The sequence below is a fragment of the Gossypium hirsutum genome, chromosome D09 (genome assembly GCF_007990345.1).
Source record: "Gossypium hirsutum isolate 1008001.06 chromosome D09, Gossypium_hirsutum_v2.1, whole genome shotgun sequence".
Lineage (NCBI taxonomy): Eukaryota > Viridiplantae > Streptophyta > Magnoliopsida > Malvales > Malvaceae > Gossypium > Gossypium hirsutum.
Window position 1 is genome coordinate 46,560,791 of NC_053445.1, and position 24,667 is coordinate 46,585,457.

Genomic DNA, 24,667 nt, shown 5'->3' on the forward strand with positions numbered 1-24,667 from the left:
CTTTTACTTTTGTTTTCTGGCAGTTGTTGGCATATGTGTTCCTTTTTTCTTTCTTCTTTGTCCATATTGAGTTTCTCAATAACAATGAATTGTGTTTTAATTCTTGAATTGAGGGTTGATTTTGGACAAAAGAAAAAAGATTTTAGATTATGATATCATCGGAGATAACCGAAGAACAAGATGAACAGAACCCTTATTTCATCAATTCAGAAGCTCAAAAAGAAAGCATTAGGCGGATAATCCAGCACCAGAAATCTCTGTATTGGTCTTCATCATCATCGTCTTCGATAACTTCCAACGCAGCGGCTTCGAGTTCCTCCATTTCGTCTTCTCGAAGAAGTAGCAGTTTATTAGAGTTGATGAAAAGCGGAAGCACGTCATTGAAGAGATTATTCGAAATGGAACATACTAGTTTGTTAACTCATTTCCAGGATTACAGTGGCTCACCAATCGTAAAATCTGTACCCTTATGGGGAAGTGATACAGATGGTGAAGTAGAGGATCCCTGGGCATCGATTAAGCCGATTGGATCGTTAGATAGGTTCGAAACCGGTAGCCTAAGTGGCTCTGTTTCAGATGGTAGTTCCATGGGAAAAGACTCTAGATTCAACAATAGGAAAACAAGAAATAGTAACCGTAGACTGAGCAGGAAAAAGTCATATAGGAAGCTGCCAGGTTTTAGATTCAGGTTGAGGTTGAGAAGACTTAGGATTATGATTTGTGGTAGATTGATCTGATTTATCTGTATCTAATTCACATTAAATTTACAAATGGAAATCATAAAGAAATGAAAAATCACAGACCTCGAATTCGAGTTCCTTTCAAGCAACGAACTGTACAAAATTGTGAACCTGTTTGAATCGGCTTTACAATGTGCAATCAAGAACTATATATCTGATTACACAAGACACAGTGCTCTGATAATAATTTTCCCATTGCACTTCCCTCTTCAACCATTAGTTTGCTACTTTGCTTATTCCAGAGATGGAGTCCATAGCTCTTCTCGTTTAGCTCTTGCAGCTTAGCTTCAAACCATTTGGGGTCAGCCTGTTGTGATGGCACCTTAAAAAGGCGAACTATTTTAATCCAATCAACAGGATAAAAGGCCACAGGTGGCAAGATGGTGAAATTGTAACCTGGTCTTCCTTCCACTCTATGAACCACCCTGGAAACCATATAGGGACCATTATGTCCCCATTTGTTACCATCAAAGGTTAAAGCAAATTCCTCAATGAACTTGTATAGGAGGGGATGGTTCATATCAAACACCAGAACTGCATTGTTCAATCTCGTCCAGTTCTTGGCCGAATTGATGCTTTGTGCTCCGATTGTATTCTTCAGACCTTTAAAACTTTTCAGCACTATGAAATCCGTGTCCAAGTAGATACCTCCGTACTTGTATAAAGCTGCCAGTCTCATTAAATTGGATAGATTCTGAGCCAGAGGGATCCCACCAGGGTCCTTTTCCCCACTCTTGATGTCATTGAACCAAGCTTCGGCTGGCGTATTCTTGAGCAAGAATGGCAAGTCTGGGGTCACTGCTTGAACTTTGAACCCACGATCGAGCAGGGGTTTAAGGATCATGTGACCCTGGGCAGAGTCCAGGGTTCTTGATAGAATCATCAGACAACCATGAGGATGTGCCTTAAAAACACTTTCCACAGCTAAGATTTCTCTTGTTCCAAAAGACTCAGCCGTCGAAATCCATGTCATGAAGAATTGGACCTCGCACTTGTGATTAAAGAATTCCTGGACCCGACCATGGAACTTCTCTGTCAACTCGTCCGACCTGAAAATCTCATTTTCCGGTAGTTTTCTACGGATTCCCGTGTGAAACTGATCATTTTCACCATCACCTTCAACGATCATATTCCTTTGTGTAGAAATAGTGAATGAAATAGGAAGAACAGTAAAGGTAGCCGATTGCAGAGACATGTTAGAAATGATACTGTATGCAAACATAAAAAATATAAGAAGCGAAAACAAGACAATAGAAATAACAGGCGATTTGGACCGGCTAACTAGCCGGTGCCCAAAAATTTCATGAGAAACGACTCTTTTAAACGTCATGGTACTTGGCAAGATATGGGGTGGAGTTTCAGAAGCAATTAGAATTTAGAGCTCCCAAAATAAAGCTTGGATGGAGGTCAGAGAAGAAAGAGATGGTTTGAAGTAAATAAAAAGAGAGTCAGAGACACGTCCCAAAGGAAACATGTATAGAATTAAACATATAAAAATGGGAAACTATGAAAATGGATTTGTTTTTCCCATACTTGGTTTTTCTTTAAACACGTAATAATATTTATTATAGGTCTAAAGCCAGGCGTAGTGATTGAAGAATTCTAAAGGCATGTTGTCAGTCGTGTTTGGCAAGTTTGAAAAGCCGCCAGCCGCCGGGGTGTATAGAAAATAAAGGATGGAAATTAGCAGTTTCCTTGACCCTTCTTACGAGTTCTATTTATCCCGTCCTGCTTATATGACTAAATGGATGTTAAATTCATGCTCTTCATGGGTAAGGCTTGAAAGGAATAGCTGAGGCTATCCATAATCCTACAAAAAAGCCAATAATCATGTTATCTAAACGTTTAGTTTTTTAAGGAAATTTTGACCAATTTTTTTATTCCCATTAATAAAAACAACTCTCCGATATAATATTAACTGACAAAAATATTAAAAAAAAAAAAAAACTTGTCCAAATTTACTTAAGCCTGCTTTAAAATCTAAAGCCGATAAAGAAGAAAGGTCATAAATTTGAACATTACTTGTTAAGTACCAATACCAACCCTATCTAAAATCACTCGATTTATTATTGACTTCTTCCTTTGTCTATGCTTTACAAAAAAACTATTATTTTTATTAATATGACCCACTTACACTCTTAAATACTATACCTAATATTCAGTATCTTGAATTTGTGGGTTTTAAGTTTTATTCCTACCATTCAAAATATTACATTTATGTAATAATTGGTTTTTTTTAAATTAATTTCTATAATCATAATTAAGCAGATCCATTAAGATTTATTTCTTGCAATAATCGCGCGAAAGTAATTCAATTAATATACTTGGAATAGATTATGGATTCTGAATATATTATTTAATTTTCTTTAAAATTATGTGTAAGTCATGCATCCTAAGTTAAATTATTTTTTTTATTTGATGTAATTTTATTCATATACTTTTATAGCATCATCACTAGTTTGTTCAGTGATTTTTTTTAAATATTTATTTTGATAATATTATAAGGTTGTCCCAAAAATAATAATTCTTTTAAAAATTATAAAAATATAAACCTAATATTTCCCTCCAATAACAAATATCTTTCATACCAAATACATCTCGATAAATTCCATCCATACATATTTGAAATGCGGTGCCTCAACCAGTATAATTTTTTTTAAAATCAAACAGATACAAGTATCAATATATAATAATACTAATCAAATGTATATGTATCTGTATCTGTATGGTACTCACTGTGTTGACCAAAACCAGTCTATGCGTATATTACCTAATCTTACGCTACCTCAGCAACACCCAAATTTCAATGCTTTATAGTTTACGTTTCTATTTTTCTTTTCCTTTTGAAATTAGTTAAAATTGATTGAATTGAGTATCGGTGAGTCTTAACTCGATTGGTGAGAGGCTATAAGTAGTTTTAAATATTGTGTTAAAAGAGTAAATATAATCATAACTTATATTTATTTGTCTTTTTACTGGATCTAAAAAAATGATTTTAGGAAATAAATTATTGAATTTTATTGTTTTAAAAATTGATGATAAAAATAAATAAAAACTAGTGGAAGGGAGCAAAACAAGTTGATATTAAGAGAGGACCAATCGGTTTCGGTTGATGATGTTTTAGGGAATTGGTTAAATCAAGTTATTTAATTTTTATGATGTAACCATTGAAATTGACCCATCTGAATATATAAATTATATGGACCAACATTGGAGGTCTTGATGAAGACCAAAATTTGGTCCCTAATTATATTTTGGAAGATGAGAAGTCCCTATAAGGCTTAAGTACTTACAATTTTTTAATTGATAAGAATTATTTATAATAATTTTAAAAAAACTTCAATTATTAAAAAAAGTAGTCATGAATCATGATAAAATTTTACTTTTGTTATGTCATGTCAGGTACAAAAAAATCGTCATAAAATATTTAATAAGAGATAAAAAAAAAAAAGATAATTTATCTTCTTTTCTTTCTTGCAGGTCTTTACTTCTCCGCAACTTGGATTTAGCATTAAACGCATGTATGCATTAAATCATTATATTTATTAATAATGGTCTTAATCTCTAAATTAGCTCAACTAATTATTTTATAAAAAAATCCAGGCATCTAACAAACACAAAGATGACAACATGTGGAAATTTCTGCATTAATTTTATTTTCGATAAGTATTTTATCCATTAATTGCTGTATTTGTAATCTGAGAAATCAAATCGTGGCTACATGATTAATGAAGACTTTAAAAGGATGGAATGAGGAGGGCAGGACGGCTTGCCCCCAAACATTTGACTTTAAGCACCCAGCATTGGGTCTAAACTATACAACTTGCTTAAGCACGTCCACCCCACCACACACTGTTATAGGTTTTTATTAACCTATATTTTAATATTCTGACCCCCAAACATACTTCATTTTGACTTTTAATGGTAAAATTTTATTAAGAATAAAACCTTTTTATAATACATTATTAATGAAATTTAATTGATTAAAGCGTTTGAAAATAATTTAAGTTTAAATTTAAATGGTTTGATCCTAAAACCTCAAATTTGAGTTATTTTTATTGGGACATAGAGAATATAATTTTTGTATTATTAATTTTGACATATTATATTTACAATTAGGACCATTTTAATAAAACATGTCAACGTTAGTGACTAAATTGGTCATTAAACTATAATTTTATTATGTTTATGTATTTATTTTAAATATTCATATTATGAATTTATCTAAACAGTACCATTTAGATATTGTTTTTGTAAAGACAAGTTGTCTGGCAATAGTACTTTAGATATTTGTAATGATTTCCGTTTTAGGATTTGAGTGAAAAAACAATAATTCAAGGGTGTTTAAATAATTAACCAAACCATTAATTGAATATAATTAATATTAATTGATTTTTAATTTTTTAACCGTTAATCGAACCAAAATTTATATATTTTTAACTTTTTGGCCAAAATAAGTATAAAACATATCAAAAAATAAATTGATAATGTCAATTTGACCGAATTAACCGAATTAAAACTAACTGATAACTGAACTTCAAAAAATTCATTAACTGACGTCCAACCGAATTAGATGAATTAACCGATCGATTCAATCAGTTAATTACATTTTAACCGAAATTTAAACACCCTATATAGCATACATGTTGTTGATTATTTTATGTACCTTACCCTGTCGAAGTAGAGTTAAACTCCATTTATAGTGTTAGAAAATTCTAATGTATTCTTACACTTTAATTTAAAAAAAAAAGAAATAAAATTTCAAAAACAACAAATTTAATAAAATTAATAGCCACTGTTTTGTTAGGATTAAAATTCCAAAATTTTTAAATATATATATATATAGAGAGAGAAACTAAAAGCATCATCAAAGTGTAAAGACTAAATAACATAGTTTAACCTACCTAAAAATGAATTAGTAAATTTATTTGTTTGTTTATTATTAGTAGCGAAATCAGGGGCTGAAAATTTTTTTATATTATTCCTTTAAAAATTTTAAAAATTTAAATTAGTAAAGGTAAAATTATACTTTGACCCTCTTAAAAATATAAAAAAATAATTTAATCATTTAAAAATGATAAATATAAAATCTATTAAAATAATAAAATTATATTACCATTTAGGTTCGGAAGATTAGATTTATTGTGCATCAAATTTGAATACAGAAAGTATCATGTAAATGGGGCCCCACAGTAAGTTTTATTGTTTGCAGCAAACTTTGGGCTTTAAAGAAAGAAACAAAGATTAAAAGATAATTGGTGAAACCATGAAGAAACATCGTTTTCATCATATCAGAAGCTTCCTTAATCTCATTGCTTTATTACTTTGATCCTTTGGCTCCCCAATCATCCCATAATCAATTACTTGCTTTTCAGCATGCAATATATATGGGTAAACTACTTAGTTGGTCACCCAATTTTTAAAATATTTTTATTTTGATCACCCAAAATGAATTTTTTGCAATTTGATCACTTAATTTTTAGAATATTTTCATTCTAGTCACCCAACCTTAAATCTCTAACGGCGATTAACTGTATACGCCACATTATAACACCCCTTACCCGTATCCAACACCGGAATAGGGTACGAGACATTACCAAAAAACATACACTTGTAAACGTATTTAACCGAGTTATAAAATTTCATCTAAATTAAAACTTTCAAAAATAATTAACATGTTTCTATAACTTTGCACAATATATCCTCAAAATATTATAATCATAATAATTAGGGCCTATGAGACCCGATACATACTCATGCAATTTAATACTTCATTTCCATTTCATTCAATTCGCAATTTCTCATGCTCACAATTTAAATCATATCACTAGCAGTTTCCATTTAATTCACGTACAATTCAATGACATTAAGTTCAACACTAATACGTATTTACCATTTAACTCAACGCTTATCGATTATACCATTCAATAACACATTTATGAAATTCTCAATTTTGAAATGAAAATATCACTTTAGCTTAAATAACAACATCATCCTGGTATAAATACACTACCACTTATCCATTTACTTTAATTCTTTTGGGCCCATTTGTCACTTACCATCCTTAATCAAATTAGGGAACAGTTACGGAAAATTGAGTACTTCACTTCCACTTTGCCATAGTATAACTATGGTCTTACGTATGATCACTTATCACTTGTCCCTGATCAGATAAGTGTAGCTAGGCTACTACCTATCACTTTGTCACTTGATCAGATAAGTGTAGCTAAAGCTACCACTTATCACTTTGTCACCTATCACTTATCACTTTGTCACTTGTCACTGATTAGAAGTACTCAAATCCGGCGTTCCGCTCAATTTGATCATTTATTCAGTTTTCACAATTTTATTTTATTCTCATTTCATCAATAAATATATATTTCATCATACATTATATAATTCATGAAATTAACATTTAATCATTAACTTTCAGCTATATGAACTTACTTTTCATTATCTTTCCACACTCGTTTTCTATGCACATCACACAAAATATAAACATATCATTCAACCATAGTCACAAGTTAGTGTATTTAAACATAATTCTTTTTGGGGCTAGCCACATAATAAATCATTTCAATGCATAACTTATAAATTTAACGTGGCATAGTCTAGCCACTACTTGACCAAAGCCTAAGCATGTATACCAAATATGTTAGCCAAATACACATATAGCATAAGCATTATAAGCATGGATGAGCACAACATTTATTCATGTATCAGACTTACCAACATGTGTTAATTCATAAACCATTCATGACATTATTTCATGCCAAATCATATACCGAATATACCATACACACATACTATGAAACTTTATTTTCACACATGAGCTTAAACCATGACCAATAATACACAAATATAAGCATCATTTCTATTTCATCGTTTATCAATTATAATCAAGCATATGACCAATTATACACAAATCATTCATATATTTCCCAATTTTCCTCCACCTCCTCTCCATTCCTCATCCTTAATGTGTATAACACATTTAAACAACATTATTCATACTTTCACTATTTTCTTGTATGTAAAATTCAAGTTGTCCGTCTGAGTTAGAGTCACTAAATTATTTTTATCCGGAGATACAGAGCTCCAAATTAAGATCCGTAAATTTTTCTTGAAACTAGACTCACATATCTTCTTACCATAAAATTTTAAAAATTTTTGGTTCAGCCAATTAATACAGTTTATTCTTTAAAGTTTCCCTTGTTTCGTTGTCTAACAGCTCCGACCACTCTTCACTAAAAATGAATTAGCTAATTGTACAAAATTCCGATGATGTTTTAGTTTGTTTCCTTTGAAAAGATTCTAAGCATATAAATTATAACTTATAATTATTTTTCTTCAATTTTTGATGATTTTCCAAAGTTAGAACAGGGGAACCCGAAATCATTTTGACATTGTCTCACAAATTTATTATATCTCATGATTTACAATTCTATTTCTTAGACCGTTTCTGAGAAACTAGACTCAACAAGCTTTAATTTCATATTTTATTCATCCTCTAATTCAATTCCCACAATTTTTGGTGATTTTTCAAAGTTATACTGCTGCTGCTGTCCAAAACTGCTTTAGTGCAAAATGTTGATTTCCATTTTGCCCCAAATTTCACAGTTTATACAATTCGGTCCTTTCTCAATTAACCCCTCAATTAATCTAATTTTCTCAATTAATACTTTACCTAGACATCATAAGTTGTATCACAACTATTGAAATTCAGAATTTCCACATATAACTCTATCTTCAAACTCTTTTACTATTAGGTCCCAAACATTCACTTTCTATTAAATTCTTTCAATAAAATCAGCATATGAACAATTTAAAGCTCTAATTCCATGCTAAATCATCATAAACTTCCAGCATGTATTCATAGCAACTTTCAACTTCTTTTATAGAATCAAAAACTAATGAATACAATAAGTGGGCCTAGTTGTAAAAGTCACAAAAATACAAAATTTTCAAGAAATAATCAAGAATTTAACTTACCTGCAGTAAAAATAGGAAGAACCAGCTTAAGAAAACCCTTCTATGGTGTTTTTTTTCTGATGAGAATGCAGAAAAATAAAGAGAAATCTAGATAATTCCACTTTGGTCCTAACTTTATTAAGTAAATTTTGCAATATTCCAATTTTGCCCTTAATTCTCCTTACTTTGTTGCTGATTTCATGCCTTTGCCGTCCAATCCAAATAGACATTGGGTCTATTTTCCTTTTAAGCCCTCTTCTTTTTATTATTTAAGCTATTTAATCATTTCCCATAATTTTGCATTTGTTACAATTTAGTCCTTTTTATTCAATTAATTATCGGAACTTTAAAATTTCTTAACGAAACTTTAATACTAACTTTTTAACAGTACATAAATATTTATAAAAATATTTATGGCTCGATTTAAAATCCCTGAGATCTCGATACCTCATTTTTTATTCTAATTATTTTAATATTTATTTCTAGTGTATTATTCACTATTTCAACAATTTTCCTAACTTCACATTTAACTTATACTCACTAAATTAATAATATTTTCTACCCATTTGTCGAATTTAGTGATCTCGAATCACCGTTCTGACACCTCTGAAAATTCAGGCCATTACATTTTTCCTCGTCGGATTTGTGGTCCCAAAACTACTGTTCCGACTAGACCCAAAATCGGGCTGTTACACACATCATGTTTACACTTTCATTTTAGCCACTCAATTTTTAGGTCGATTTCATTTTGGTCACCCAAAATGTATTTTTTTAAGTATTGATTGGGGTAAAAAAAATCAATGATTAAAGTGAAAAAGCGATAGAAACTAAAATAATTCACAAATTGTTAAATTGTACTTGTTTATCCCGTTGCTGAAAATTTAATTTTTTTTTAATATTGAAATTTGAAAAATTCAAAACATCCAAATAAATTGTTGAAAATTTTTTTTCATTGATAATTTCAATTGATTTATTACTATAATATCAAATTTAATTAATTTAATCTCCTTTTAATTTTTAAAATTTTATTTTATTTTTATAAATTATCATTAACAAAATGAACTCAAATTTTGTCTATAAAACTTAAATTCCTTTTGATTATATACTCTCTAATATTCCATGTTAAGCTAAAAGTAAATGAAAAGATACTTGCAATTAATTAAAGGCATAATGACTTTTTTCGCTCTCCAACTTTACAAAAAAAAAGAAGTTATTTTAGCCATTCATTTAATTTTTCGCTTCTTTTAGCCCTAAAACTTGCATTTTTTGTCAAATCATCCCAAATTAGATGAAAAAGTTAATACGTGTTAACTTTGCTGATGTAGCATACATGTGGGTTTGCCACATAGATGACACATCAACATTTAATTAAATTTTTAAAATTTAAATAATATTAAAAAATATTTTTATAAGTTTTTAATAATTTTAATGATTTTTAAATTTTAAGAATAGTTTTATATTTTTTTGAATTTTTGAATTTTTGAATTTTAATTAAATACTTACATGTCATCCACGTGTACGCAACATCAGTAAAGTTAAAAATGTTAATTTTTTTTATTCATTTTGGGGTGATTTGACAAAAAATGTAAGTTTAAGGGATAAAAAAGGCAAAAAATTAAATAAAGGGCTAAAATGACTTTTTTTTGTAAAGTTTGAGGATCAAATAAGTCATTATGCCTTAATTAAATTAATTGCTTGTTTTAGGTTTAGGTAAAGAAGCGATGAAAAAAATACGAGTTTTGTTTGGAATGGAAGATAAGATTAATTAATTGTAAATATGTTTCTTTGCTTTTAGCTTAGTATGGAAGATTCAAGATCATATAACCAAAAGAAATTTGGGTTTCGTGGACCACTATTAAAGACAATAATTTTCATTAATAATTTTTGAAAATAATTTCAAAACATCAAAATAAATTAAATAAATTGTTGAAATTTTTATCCATTGATAATGTCAACCGATTTGTTATTATAATTTTGAATATTTCTATTTAAAATTTATATTTCAAATAAGTACAATTTGATAATTTTTGTGTATTATTTTAGTTTTTACCATTTTTTCACTTTAATCTTTAATTTTTTTCTTACTACAATCAACACTTCAAAAAGATATTTTTTGAATGACCAAAATGAATACGTCTTAAAATAGATTATTTTTTAACCATAAGAATTAAGTAAGATGATAAGGGTTACTATTTAAATTTGGTTCTTTTATTAGGATTTTCATCGATTTGAGTTTGAATATTTTTAATTTATATTGATTTTAGAGTTTGATTTAATATAAGCTTGAGTCAGTCCATGCCAATTGTTGCTCTTACAATGATCCTAGAAACTAGATCTCAAATCCCAAATCGGACGAGGTCTAACCGGTCTCTTTCAGCAGCCCTTAAACAGGATAGTGGCTCCAGAGAAGGCTTACCAAAAGGCCCAAATTTGATACGTTATTTTAGGATTTGATCATACACCAACATTTCAGGGAATATGGTAACCCCAATGCTGTATCGACTGGACCCTGACCTCTTAACAACTTTTAAAAAACTGGTGGCCATAAATGGAGTATAGCACCAGAACTGCAAGCCGATTATGAAACTAGTAAAGAGACAGATGTGACCGCCATCGAACGGCGTGGGATCAAAACAAAGGCTCTCTCGAAATGTTAAAAACATAACAGTTGCCAGTTAGGTTGAGAGATTCTTACGCAAGTAAAGCCAGATTCAAACTCAACTCATACGGTCATTACGTGTCTAAACGCCACGTGGATGATGATACCAATCTCCTTGCCTTCTTTATCCCGATCAGGTCCCACCCATTTTATAGAGATCACCACCACCACAACCAAAATTATTACCCACAATCGACAAAAGCAATGATTTTTGTGAACCACAACTGAAAGCCGCAAGTGAGAGAGAGCGAGAGTTACTGTTGTGAACTGGAAAATGATGAAAACCTTAACAAGCTCTTGTTGCTCCAAGCCTATCATTGAGAAGCATAATGATGTCGGGTTTTCTTGTTTCAAGGATCTTTCTCTTAATAGACCTCAACTATGCTTATTTCCTTCAAAAGATGTTGTTAGAATCCGGTCCTTGCATTTGCTTTCTCCGCAACACAAGCGTCTGCATCCTCTTCTTTCATCACAGGACTCGCAGGTATGTACCCTTTATCTCTATTTTCGGTTTTTTTCCCCTTAGAGATATTTCTTCAAATATTTATGGTTTTGATTTATTTTCTTCTTGTACTGGTTCTTGAATGGTTTTGGTTTCTGGAAACTGTAATTCTTGCCTTCTGTTGTTGAAGAAACTCGTTAGCATGATTCCCAAGTTTCTGCTCTTTTTTTAATATATATGATCTTCCCAGTGAATCTTTAATCTAGTCTGGCAGTGACTGCCTTTTAATATTTAAGGAATCTTTTAGACTGTCTATTTCTAAAGAATTTAATAATCAATCGATGGTTTCGTTTAAATGTAGAAACGTAATATATTGTTTCATTTACCGTTTCAATCGGTAAATTTCCATTATGTAGGTGGAGTTGGAAACGGTGGAAACTCAACCTGAACAAGAAAGTAAGATCTTGCAGCCTTTTAAATATTTGTCTGTTATTGATTTTGCTGAAATTCTCATTTTAAATCCTGTAATGCACAGTTCCATCAAAGACTGTTAATGTCAGATTCCAGTTAGAGAAGGAGTGCTCCTTTGGAGAACATTTTTTTATAGTAGGTGATCATCCAATGTTAGGGTTATGGGACCCTGAAAATGCTGTACCACTGACTTGGTCTGAAGGACATGTTTGGACAGTAGAGCTGGTAAGGAGGAATCTTATGAAGAATGTGAAATATTTTTAATGTTGAAACTCGCAATGGCCATATTGATGACATTTATTGTTTTGAACTTGCTCAGGATGTACCTGTTCGAGTATCAATCCAGTTCAAATTCATTCTTAAAACTAGAACTGGGAACCTTTTATGGCAGCCGGACCCTGATCGGATATTTGAATCCCGTGAAACTGAGACCAATAATACCATTGTTGTTTGCGAAGACTGGGATAAAGCTGAATATCAGAATATTATAGAGGAAGAGGCATTAACTAATCAAGACGGACCTCTTCTTGATTCTGAGATGGCAATCGTTGCAGAAAACTTGACACCTCCAGAGGAAGAACTAGTCCCTGACATAAATCATACCTCTCCTGGAGAGGAGCAATTACAAGCATTACCTGAGGAATTGGCCACTGGCAATGGTGATCCTTCACCAGAGAAGCCCTTGGCTATTGTTGCAGAGAACATTAGTTACCCAACAGAAGACTTCATAGCAAATGCTGCAGATGATGGAGTGCTTGATTTGAAGAGAACTAACTACCCAGATGATGAAGCTTTGGATATTTCAAATAAGAATGTTTTGGTAGCAGAAGACATTGGCGATATCAGCAGAGCAACTGAAGAAGTTGAGGGAAATATGATAGCATATGAAGGTAATCCTGTTCTAGTGCCTGGCTTGAGTCCATTAACAACAGTGTCAACTGAAGAAGAGATGTTGAGTGATGATGAGAATAGTACAATTAATGCATTGATTGGAGTCGATGAAGCCTTAGATCACAATTTGTCTGAGGTAATTGCCTGATGAGTGTATTGCTCTGCCCTTTCTGATGATTTAAGAAAAATGGCATATAAAATTATTGCAAATGGGACAAGAATTATCAATGCTTGATCAGTTATTCTAATATATAAAGCCTCAAATGTAAAGGAAAGACTTCAATGCTTTGATCAGTACAGAATTATCAATTACTTGCCCATTTGACGATCTGTGATGCTTTGATATGAACTTTACAATGATAGGGTTAAGGGAGGCAATATGTAGTTTTCCCCTTGCAAAATCTGCCATGGTTGTTGGTATTGCGGCTGATATAGTTATGCCTTTTCCTTTGCGATGTTATTTTAATGCCAGCATAATAATGTTCAGTTAGATGAGAAGCCAGAACCTGAAGGAGAACAATCGGAAGAAGAAACAACTGCAGTAGCAAAGGACGATGAGGAGCAGCTCAACCAGCATATTCAGGAGCCCCCAGTAGCCAAAGAAGAACTTCCTGATGTGGCGCCTTTTCACAGAAATGTGTTGCAAAGTGATGTTCAGTGGGGTCGTAAAACATTGCAGAAGCTTCTCAACGGTTTAAGATTTCTATAGCTCATCTAGACTAAACTAGATATTACATATGGTCAATGAAGGATGCATGTACATACAAACACTGCTTCCTTTTATTCTGTTGTGTATTCTATCATGTGAAGTAACCAGAATTTTGTACTATGCGTTCATGGTGTGTTCTGTATTAATATCAGGAGTTAACAAGCAATCCATTTGGTAATATGTAAAGACTTGCATAAAGATTTCATTAGGAAACAATGACAAACAACATGGACTTTGACGAATGGTATCATTCTAGTATCAATTGCAAAGGAAGTTCAGTAACAGAAAATATTTCCATATTAAGAGGCCATGGAAGGCCAACAATCACATGAGATTAAAAGGATGTACAATTAAGACGTTTGGTCAAATGGCAAACTGCCAAAACTGAATTGCAAAGTAATCAAGCATTATCAGCATCACTTCCACTAACCATAGCATCATGATTCACCAAATAGTTGCTTCCATCAGGACCCAACACCTTAAACCTGCTCCACAGTTAGAAAATACATTTGAGAGCATTGCAATTTTACATGCAAACCAAAAGAAAAAGGTGAATATGGCACCTCTCAAGAATGAACTTTCCCTCTTTGTACTTCTGAGTCTTTTCATGTGCAGACTCCTAGAATCACTCAGAATTCACAACGTTAGCAGAAGAGAAAAGGTTCTCTGAAAATAACTCATGCACCTAAGCCTTGAAAAGGAATCAAACCGGCAAATGCGCCAAAAACTGAAAAACTAGTTCTTACATATTTCCATCCCACAATTGAGCCACACCCAACACAGAATATATCAACAACAGTGTGCAATCCAGTCATCATCATGCGTTCTTCTTTCTCTCCCACTGTGATATTCACACTGCTATGCATTAAGAAAGAAAATAAGTAATTTGAACCACTCATATCTGCAGATTATGCTATGATATAAGTAATGAAGCATGCCCCAAGGCTTTGAAATCCATCATGAGTATTTTGCATTTGCCTATTCCATGGTTCTTCTTGCAACAATGCATATACTTCACTTATAGTCTAGAGATTTGACAAACTAAGCAGTCATTAATGAAGGGAAATCATAGAAAAGTCATGAATGACTAATTTATTTTGAGCTGTCTGCTTGTCAGTGTGTTGTCTAGAATAGCGGGTAGCTGACTGGTTCAGATTGTTGACTTCTTAGTGTTTATTTAGTGGCAATAAGATGATCTGGGTCATCTTTCTTTGTGCAAATTGAAAGAAAAGAGCATACATACCACAATCAAAACCTCACAAATACATAGCTCTCACTGATTGCAGAAAGGAGAGAATAAATACATAGTAATATAGTAGAAAAGAATAGTGCTAGACAAGACTCTACAGACAAAAGTTGGCTTTATAGAGTACGCAACAAAGGAACACTTACACCTTATCAAAGAGATAAGCCTTTCCATGCCTGCAGTGGAAAGACTGAAACACGGGTAAAGGATGAGGTTAGTATGTGTCTGTATTGCTGAAATATAACTGATATTATGCCAGGGGACAATGAGAAAACAGGGTTTAGATGAAGAGATAAAAGACAGAAAATCCATTCAGGTTCGAGTAAGTATTGACAATCTCCCCTGTTAGTATGATGATTCTAAGAGTATCCAAAATTTAACAAGTTAGACTAACGTACATCCTACTTATTCTACTTCTTCAATCAAAGCAAATATTTATACAAGAATCAATATACCAACATCCACAATTGCAAAACAAAAAAGGAATCACATTGAATGTAATGTGCAACATTTCAGCAATCAGAAACAGAATAAGGCATCAGTTGAATCCCCACTATTATTTAGATGATGGTTCAATCATATTCGGTTTATCTATCACAATATTTATCAATTTCCCGTAACCCAAGAACACTTCAGAAAGGAACCCAGAATCACATGTAACCCCCATAAAAAAAAAACACTAACAATGTAGAAAACTAACACGTGAAAGATCAAAAGATGTTGTCAGCAATAAGAAAAAAATGAACCTTAGAAATGATGTCGTCGAGGAGAGCCAGATGGGTATGGCAGTGGTTGCAGCTATAAACGCTTCCTTCAAGGGTAATTACGAACAACCTCCCCATTCTGCTTTTTTTTTTCCCTCCCTTTCCTTAATCAAAAAAACCTATCAATCTTTCCACTAAACCTTCAAAAAGAAATCAAATAAACGAGAAAAAAAAAGTAAGAATGGAAGAAACCGGATCGAAAAAGAAACCAATGTAGGAAAAGTAATGGCGGACGTGTAATGTACACATGTGTTACATATGAATGACATTACCTTTACCAATTCCGAGGCAGCAGTCACAGAGAGCAAAATATAAATGAAAATCGCGATGAAATTTGGAGCCAATACTGGATCGGTTAACCCAATTTTTATTTATATGATTCCAGGTTAAAGAAAATATGGATAGTTGAGTTGAGCGTAATTTATAATCTTCATTATTAATATTAATTTCTGGAACTTTTAGCTTATAACTAGTTTATTAAATATATTTTTATAATTTTTAAAATATATATTTATTAATTATATGAGAATTTTGATTTAATTTATAATTAAATACACTTTCTTCTGACCTATAAAGATTAATTTATTTATCTTTTAAACAAAGATTCAAACGCGACGCAGATTTCACCCATCGTCGTCGCACCGTAGGGAATAACTTGGCGGCAAAATAATCAGCAACGCTCAAGCTCATCGGTCACAAAATTCCCCTAAATTAAGCACGTGGCCCTAATAAAATTTCATTAAATACACAATTATATAATTATCAACCATATTCTCGAATATATCAAACCGGCTATATCCAGTAAAATGAACCGCATTGGCTTCTCAGGCGATGGCGGCAATCGCCTTCACGCCAAAGCCCTTAAAAGAATAAACCGGCTGACCCGGTCATTTCTATCAAATTTTTTCACCGCTCTCTGCCCCCCTGTTTTCCTTTCTCTTTCACCGCCCTTTGATATTCTCTAAAAACTCTTCGATCCTTATTTTTGTTTGCTCTCAAAAGCATCTGTTATTAATTTCCTGTGAGGTAGCGTTGGTATTCTCTAGATCTGGTTCCTTCTGGTTCTTTTTTTTTATTTTATTGTTTTTATAGATTAGAACGGTGAAGTAAGCAAAATTTAAGAAAATCGTAACTCTGTTTGTGTATATATAATGTTTTTTTATTCAGTAAATAATCATGTAATGCGAATAGGCTTATTTAAACACTTATATTATGTTATTGGAATTCGACTTTTCATGATTTCTTTTGTAAATTTGAGTTATGTTATTAACTTAAGTTCTGCTTTGCTTGACTACTAGTAGTTTGTAATGATCAAAATGTCATTTTATTTTATGCTTGTTTGTTTGTTATTCTAATGTTTTTACTCTCTTTTTTTTTTTAAAAAGAAGGTAATTCAAAGTCAACGTATTTATTATATTCTGAATTTTGATTTACATGTTTATATAAGTGGTTTATTATAGTCTTTTTCCGTGTTTTTGGTTTTCTGTAGAATGACAGGAGCTAGAGGTAAGGGTGCTGTGAAGCCTGCTGAGGATAGGTGAGGTGACTTAGTACTGCTTTTTTCACTTTTTACATCTAAAATGAATTTTGAGATATTCTTTCTGATATTTTACTAATTGTTCTCGTTGTTCCTGCTAATGTGTTAGCGGTGATTACTAAACGAATCGGTTTTATGAATGCTTAAGCCTTAATGAAGGTTTATATATGGATATGATCCATACGGTTTATATAGGAATATTGTAATGATGAATATATTGTCTCTATTCTTTGTAGAAAGGTTGGGAAGCGGAAGGCTCCTGTTGATAGAAGCAGCATTCGGAAAGCTAAGAGGGAGAAAAAGGCTAAGAAAGACCCCAACAAACCAAAGAGGCCTCCTAGTGCTTTCTTCGTTTTCCTGTATGTATTTCACCTGTAGCTGTAGGTTATAAAATATTTGAATGTGGTGCTCTACTGTTTTCATTGGTTTAATCATGTTTGCGTAACAGCGAGGAGTTTAGAACTACATTCAAGAAGGAAAATCCTAATGTGAAGGCTGTATCAGCTGTAAGTTGCAATCTTTGAGCATGCTATTAAATGTATGTTTTTCCAATGACTTTATGGTTTTCTATTTAAATTTTTTTGCTTCCAGGTTGGAAAAGCTGCGGGAGAGATGTGGAAATCCATGTCCGAGGAAGTAAGTTCTGAAATCTTTATTACATAGATGTCTATTTGTTGGTGCTTGATACTGCAATTTTTGTGGATCTCCCCCTTTTTCTGCCGCAACTTTGGAATTCTTTGTGGCTTATTATTGTCTGAATGTATGCATATGCGTTATCATTTCTGGCAAACAGTTTCCACGTCAGTTTATCATGAAAGGTATATTAGTAGTCATGGTACATAAAATTTTCATTTTTACAAGAAGGGTTATTAATAATTGTAATAATCTCTGTTAATGACATTATTGCATGTTTATGAAGGAAAAAGGCCCTTATGAGGTCAAAGCACAAAAAAGGAAGGTTGAATATGAAAATCAAATGAAGGACTACAACAAGAAACAGGTGAATAAATTGTATTATAATTTCTTCATTTCAAGCAATGATTTGTTCGACTTTTTATTTTATTTGTTTCACTGTCATAATTGGTAGGAAATTTCTGCTAATGGTCGGGATGCTGAAGAGGTGAATGATGAAGAGAATGAGGGTAGTGGAGAGGTAATCTAGTTTTAAGTTCTGCAATACTGGTTTGTATTTCCCTTTCCTTGTATAGTATTGACGCTGTGCACCTTTTGGAAGGAGGAGGAGGAGGATGAAGACGAAGATTGAAGGGCAGTGGTTGATTTGGACATAAAATATGATTAAACATAGCGGAAAGGTTCTACTTTTTGTATGTTAATACTTGTAGGTCTCTTTGTACCGTAGCATAATGATGTTTTTGTATTTCTCGCTTTTAGCCAGTATATAGTTGCTGACAAGATGAAACATATTCTAGTTTATCATGCTTTCCTCTGTTGGACAATTATGCGCTAGAAAACAGCCCAATTGTTGACCTTCGATTTCATTATTTTGTTCTGAAAAGGGCTCTAATTAAGGAAAGCCACCAATGACCAAACAGAGTAAATCAAACTCCATAGCATTTTGAGGAATCACATATTTACGAGGACAAGGGATTAAAGTAGATATGAATTTACTGACAAGGGAAGATACATTACACTCTCAAGAGGAGGATCTAGGTTCGAACTTTGGAGACGACATTATTGGTAGAGGTAGTCATGGATCCCGAAAATGGACCGTAACAGTAAAACAGACATAAAGAATACTAAAAAAATATATATGAATTTTGCAACTTTTAATTTACCTGAATTTCGTTACTGGATTAAGTCAAAACTCGACACCCAATCAACGAATGGGGTTTTAACAACTTTGACATTTAAGTTTTCTATTGAAATTATATTTTATAATTATATTCACGCCTATCTTGATATTGAGCTAAATAATTAATTTAAATAAATTATATCAAATTCAATTTGTTTACACATAAATTTCACAGTTAGGATTTAATTTAGGTGCTCATAGTTTTATGACAAAGATGCAATACTTTAGGAGTTGGTTTATTTTGATGAGGATAAAATTAGTTCCTATTAAATGAAAAATAATGGGTGAGATTTGTTATTGGTGACTATATTGGATAATGTAATAATGAGATTCAAATCAATCATATGTATTTAGAGATAGTTTTAGGGAGGCTGGCTGGTTATGGCAACATTTAAGTTGCCTTGCTTTCAATTTCCACCATTTCCCATCAAATGGATCATTCTACATGTAAAATTTTAGGTATATTATAGTCTCTTTAAACTTCCAGCTCCACATGTTGTGCAGAACTTTGTTGGTGCTGGAAAATAAGATGTGATGGACAAGAATCTGGCAAAAGAATCAATTGTTACAACCCTAGCTGGAATTAAGTCATTCTCACAAAAGCTTCGGCGCATCCATATCTTCCCGCGTTGCAACGAAACGATTGGCCTCCCTACTCCCTATTGAACTTCGGGGCTCTGCTTCACGGCCTAAAAAACTAAAGAAAATGCACTCTTCCAAGGCCTAAAATAGATGCAGTTGCAAGCAATCATGTAAGGTAGTTCTTACCTTATGGTGTGGGAGGGCAATAGAGATAAGTGCAATGGTAACGAGGATTGGTGGGTCTTATGATGGACAAGAATGTGTTTTGGATTAATTATAGAGAAGTCTTTAACTTTAGTCAAAAGTAAAAAAAATGCTAAGTCAAATTTAATGACAGTGACTAAATTGTCCAAATAAAATTTAGAGCGATCAAAATAAAAGATTCACTAAAAGGCAAAAAAAAAAGGGACAAAAAGTAAATAACCGTATCTCTTTATTACTGAAGGCCTCCAGAGAAGCATTAGGAGTACAGAGTGGAGCAAATCTTACTTCACTACACGTAATTTACGTGGTTATTAATCTATCACCCTAGAGAATATAGAGGGAAGTCATGGTAAGGAGAACTTAATGACAGTTACAAATTACAATGGGGGGTCTTTCGAGTGTTGAACCTTGTTTACGATCAACTTCCAGTTTCAAGGACATTACATTTAGTTTCTTACCTGATTGCACTGCAAAATATATGCTCTGTGCAAGTTGATTCTAATACTCCAATGCCAAATACAGCTTCTTGTTAACCCCCTTCGTATGTCACCATCAATAACTAAGTGTCAACAGTCGTACACAAATAACTTCATACACCGTAACGTCTCTGCCTTTGCTGAAAGGCAAGCAATGCCTTCAAAAACTCGGCTTCTCCGAAATCCGGCCATAGTGACTGTGCAAAGAACAATTCAGTATATGCCAGCTGCCATAACATGAAATTGCTAATTCTAAACTCTCCACTTGTCCTTATAAGCAGGTCGGGATGGGGGAATTCAGTGCAATTTGTTTCTAGTTCCTGTTCCATTAGAGAGACATTGATGTCACTGGGTTCGATAAGACCACACTTTGCCTTCAGAGCAAGCCTTTGGCAAGCTTGAACAACATCATAGTGTCCGCTGTAACTGACCGCTACGATTAGTTGAAAACGTGTATTATTCTTGGTGGCTTCCTCTAAGTTGACCATCAGTTCCTGAAGGGCCTTAGGGAGCTTAGTTAGATCTCCAATAACAGATATTCTAATGTTTTCCCTGTTATCAAAGCACTTACTTCCTTAGATACTATCAACAAGTCAGAATGGAGAATCAGTGGAAATTAGGAGAGAAATTTGAAGACACCAAAGCAACACCTAAGTTCATGTAATATAGTATCATTGGGTTCCAAATGCATATGCACTAAGATGAGAGAAATTTGAAGATCAACAGAGCGAGTTCAAAATGTATTAATATTACCTAAAAAAGATCCCTGTATCCTCTTGCATTCCCCTTTCAAACAAACTCATCAAAAATTCCACTTCCACCTGCAATGCGATGAATGAAAGTGTGAGCAGCTATAAATTAACACCCCAATTAAAAGAAAGCAAGGCATGAAAACAGAACTAACTTTGGGACGAAACCAATTATCACTAGAGAAAGCAAAAACACTGAGTACTTTTATCCCCCATTTGCAACAGATCTCCACAATCTTCCTCAAGGACTCTACGCCGGCTTCGTAACCTGACCTGACGGGCAAGTCTCTCAACCGGGCCCACCTACGGTTCCCATCCATGATCACCGCCACGTGGCTGGGCATTGCGTCTCTCCGTAGTCCTAATGGAAGCGTTTGGCTGTCTTCAGGTCCCCGATCAAAGGCTTCTTTTTTGCCTTGATGAGTGAGCGCGTGTTCCGTGGAGGAGCAGAATGGGGATTTGGGCGCGTGGAGTGTGTGGTAGTACGGCACGAGGAAGAAAGGTTTGGATAGAGGAGAAGGAGCGGTGATGAGCGGAGTGGGAGAGAAATGCAGAGAGAAGGGCATTGCTAGGTTTCGGCGGAACGGTAAAGGGTGCTGTTTTGCTCAAAATTGTCGGCATTGCTTTTAATCTATAAGACAACGGGTGAAGTGGGTTAACCTATTACAAAATATAATAGACAACAGTAAATAAGTAAAGGAAGTAAAGTTAGCAGTTAGTTGTTTTTGTATGAGCTTTGATAGAAACGGAACTTGTCATGATGATCACCATCCATCCTTTTCGTTTACCATTTGTTTTTACACGTGTATTTATATAAATTATATATAATTATATAAATTAAAATGGTTTAGAGTTGTATCAACCAGTACGGACCGATACATATTAATGTCATGAGGCTAGAACTTAGGGTCCGTTTGTTTACATGTAAAAGGTTTTACGGAAAATATTTTCTACATTTTCCTGTGTTTGTTTCACAGAAAATAGCTTGGTCAACGAAAATGACTTGCAGGTCAACGGAGAATAAGCATTTTTCCTTGTAAAATGACTTATCCTTTTGAAAAGCGTAAGCCATTTTCAGGAAAAGAGCTCCTCAATAGATAATTTTACTTTTATATAAAACTTAACTTAAATCAAGTTTAATATTATTATATTGATAATAATTTTTTTATTTTTAAAAATATTAAAAATATTAATATAAAATATTATATTTTTTAATATGATTAAACATACGTATTTAATGCTTTATATTTAGTCATATAATAAATTATTAATATAATTAATATAATTTATTATTTTTAATAAATTATTTAATATTTAATTTTATTTTAATAGTAAATTTAAAAAATAATAATTTTAAATAATATTATTCACATATTATTGAAAATATCAATATTAAAATTTTAATACTAAATATTTATTAAAATTATAAATATATTAATAATAAATGTTTTGTAGTATAAATGTTAAAATATGTCATAAGTCTATATACTCTTCACAAATTTGCAATTTAGTTTCTGTACTTTTATTTTCAAGAATTTAGTCCCTCTACTTTTCAGATTTGAAAATCAAGCCCAACTGCTGACATTGTTGATTTTTTTTTTGTCAATTTTGTTAAAGTTACATTTTTAAATAAAAAAAATACTCAGTTGGTAGTCATGTAACTAAAAAATAATCATTGCAATGAACCTAAATTTAACAAAATATTTTTAATATATGTAAAAACAATGTAAAATATAAAATTATAGATATAAAATAAACTCAATTAAACAATGAAAAATAAAAAAAAATCTCAAATGTATGTTTATTTAATTGAAAACGACTTTTATGAAATATTTTTAAAGAACCTGTCAAACAAAAGAAAATATTTTACACAGATTCATCCAAACATCAGAAAATATTAGCTTTTCCAGAAAAGTAAGTCATTTTCCAGAAATCATTTTCCGGAAGCCATTTTCAGTGAAACAAACGGAGCCTTAAATTCAAATATGCTTATATTAAATTAACTCTCGAACAAAAATTCTCTAAGCCACCGAAATAAAACGAAAGTAAACTCTCAAATGAAGAAGAAAAAAACGAATAAAAAAGATACAAAAAAAACTAAGCACACTAAATATTTGAATATATGCTATCACGGAAACCTCTATTTATAGTTGAACTTCTCCAAATATAATGGTGCAGTTTAAATTACATCAATGATTGAGACCAAAACCTATCCACAAGGAGTGCGTTCTAGAAGTTTCAAAGTTTTATACAATCTTATCTCTTAAAATTTACAATATTCACTATGGTAACTCTAGTTTTACTTGAGTGTTTCATTAGCCATTAAAACTTCAAGTAAATGAGTTTTTTTATATGTTCCACGAATCGGGTTAATGTAAGTGAGTTAAATGAGCTTCATTTAATCAATTAACCTCCACAAATGTTATGTATATATTCATCACGACCTTTGATTAGTGACTAGTGACATTGAAATTTTGATTGAATAAAACATAACTAGTTGATATTGATTTAGAATTACCAAAACAATATGTACTAACCAATACCAATACAATACCGACTACCATATCCCCAAACCATTTTACTTTTGGTTGACAATCCATCCTGGGCAGCTAACTAAGAAATAAACTACTCTATGCCAAGCAACTTTAGGATGCTTAAGTCTTAAAAAGTTTTGAAAGTGCTTTGAAAAATTCTGTAATAATGGGAAAGTTTCAATTTCTTCTTCCAAGCCCAGCTATACCAATTCTTAAACTTGATCATCCTGCAACCTTTCGCCTTCAAGTAAATAAGCATTTATCCATGCCAACTATAAGGATCATGTCTACAACCATATTAACCACTTTTTTCTTTACCGTACAATTTCAATACCAACTTATTGTATATTTTCAGAACCACTTTTTTCACCATACCTTTTAAATATACTTTCTTATTGGCTTGTAAGGTCGCAAGAGAGAGCTCGTGTAAACCTCGCAAGAACAAAATCATGAATCATGCTTGCGAAGAAGACCCCTCCTAGTGATTGATAGATGTGAGGTTCGCTCATTACACCAAAACAGGGTTTTAGCGGCGTTTGGACAAAAAAAGCCACTAGAAATCGAGCATTAGCGGCGCATTTTGAAAAACGCCGCTAAAAATAAGTATTAGTGGCGTTTTTCAAGAAGCGCCGCAAAAAAAGAAAGTCGAACGATGCCGTTTTCAAAGTTTTGAGGCATTTAGCAGTGCTTATTAGCGGCGTTTTTGAGAAAGTGCCGCTAATGCTCGTGCCTTTAGCGGCGTTTTTGAGAAAGCGCCACTAATGCTCGTGCCTTTAGCGGCGTTTTTGATAAAGCGCCGCTAATGCTGGCCTTTAGCGGCGTTTTTCAAAAACGCCGCTAATAATAAAAGCTAAAACCATTTCAATTATCTCATTCTTT

General features: G+C 32.5%; 5 protein-coding genes across 13 annotated transcripts; 2 read left to right on the forward strand and 3 right to left on the reverse strand.

Moving 5' to 3' along the window:
* Positions 1-711: 711 nt before the first annotated feature.
* Positions 712-2,463, reverse strand: LOC107890972 (lactosylceramide 4-alpha-galactosyltransferase). Its single transcript, XM_016815583.2, has one exon. The coding sequence runs from the start codon at positions 2,068-2,070 to the stop codon at positions 880-882; it is 1,191 nt and encodes a 396-aa protein (XP_016671072.1). The 5' UTR covers positions 2,071-2,463; the 3' UTR covers positions 712-879.
* An 8,963-nt stretch (positions 2,464-11,426) lies between these two features.
* On the forward strand, positions 11,427-14,003 carry LOC107890969 (uncharacterized). 3 transcript variants are annotated; one of them, XM_016815581.2, is made up of 5 exons: positions 11,427-11,854; positions 12,229-12,268; positions 12,348-12,508; positions 12,603-13,310; positions 13,538-14,003. In XM_016815581.2, exons 1-5 carry the CDS (start codon positions 11,645-11,647, stop codon positions 13,541-13,543), a joined length of 1,125 nt encoding a protein of 374 aa, XP_016671070.1. In that variant the 5' UTR covers positions 11,427-11,644; the 3' UTR covers positions 13,544-14,003. The 3 variants fall into 3 exon arrangements, with proteins under 3 accessions (XP_016671070.1, XP_016671067.1, XP_016671068.1); XM_016815578.2 differs by having other exon boundaries at positions 11,430-11,854; positions 13,647-14,003; XM_016815579.2 differs by having other exon boundaries at positions 11,434-11,854; positions 13,662-14,003.
* A 113-nt stretch (positions 14,004-14,116) lies between these two features.
* Positions 14,117-16,320, reverse strand: LOC107890971 (protein yippee-like). Its single transcript, XM_016815582.2, has 6 exons — positions 16,166-16,320; positions 15,876-16,033; positions 15,276-15,319; positions 14,630-14,738; positions 14,447-14,502; positions 14,117-14,368 (listed from the first exon to the last, which is right to left on the reverse strand). The coding sequence occupies exons 2-6, from the start codon at positions 15,969-15,971 to the stop codon at positions 14,284-14,286; spliced, it is 390 nt and encodes a 129-aa protein (XP_016671071.1). The 5' UTR covers positions 15,972-16,033; positions 16,166-16,320; the 3' UTR covers positions 14,117-14,283.
* Positions 16,321-16,706: 386 nt separating this feature from the next.
* Positions 16,707-18,864, forward strand: LOC107890968 (high mobility group B protein 1). Of its 7 annotated transcripts, none has more exons than XM_016815573.2 (8): positions 16,707-16,919; positions 17,383-17,430; positions 17,667-17,789; positions 17,879-17,936; positions 18,022-18,066; positions 18,350-18,430; positions 18,518-18,583; positions 18,665-18,864. In XM_016815573.2, the coding sequence occupies exons 2-8, from the start codon at positions 17,384-17,386 to the stop codon at positions 18,692-18,694; spliced, it is 450 nt and encodes a 149-aa protein (XP_016671062.1). In that variant the 5' UTR covers positions 16,707-16,919; position 17,383; the 3' UTR covers positions 18,695-18,864. The 7 variants fall into 7 exon arrangements, with proteins under 7 accessions (XP_016671062.1, XP_016671065.1, XP_040956940.1 ...); XM_016815576.2 differs by having other exon boundaries at positions 16,712-16,919; positions 18,668-18,864; XM_041101005.1 differs by having other exon boundaries at positions 16,790-16,928; positions 18,668-18,864.
* Positions 18,865-20,241: 1,377 nt separating this feature from the next.
* LOC107890967 (cis-prenyltransferase 4, chloroplastic) lies at positions 20,242-21,940 on the reverse strand. Its single transcript, XM_016815571.2, has 3 exons — positions 21,410-21,940; positions 21,259-21,326; positions 20,242-21,057 (listed from the first exon to the last, which is right to left on the reverse strand). The coding sequence occupies exons 1-3, from the start codon at positions 21,818-21,820 to the stop codon at positions 20,619-20,621; spliced, it is 918 nt and encodes a 305-aa protein (XP_016671060.1). The 5' UTR covers positions 21,821-21,940; the 3' UTR covers positions 20,242-20,618.
* Between the last annotated feature and the right edge of the window lie 2,727 nt (positions 21,941-24,667).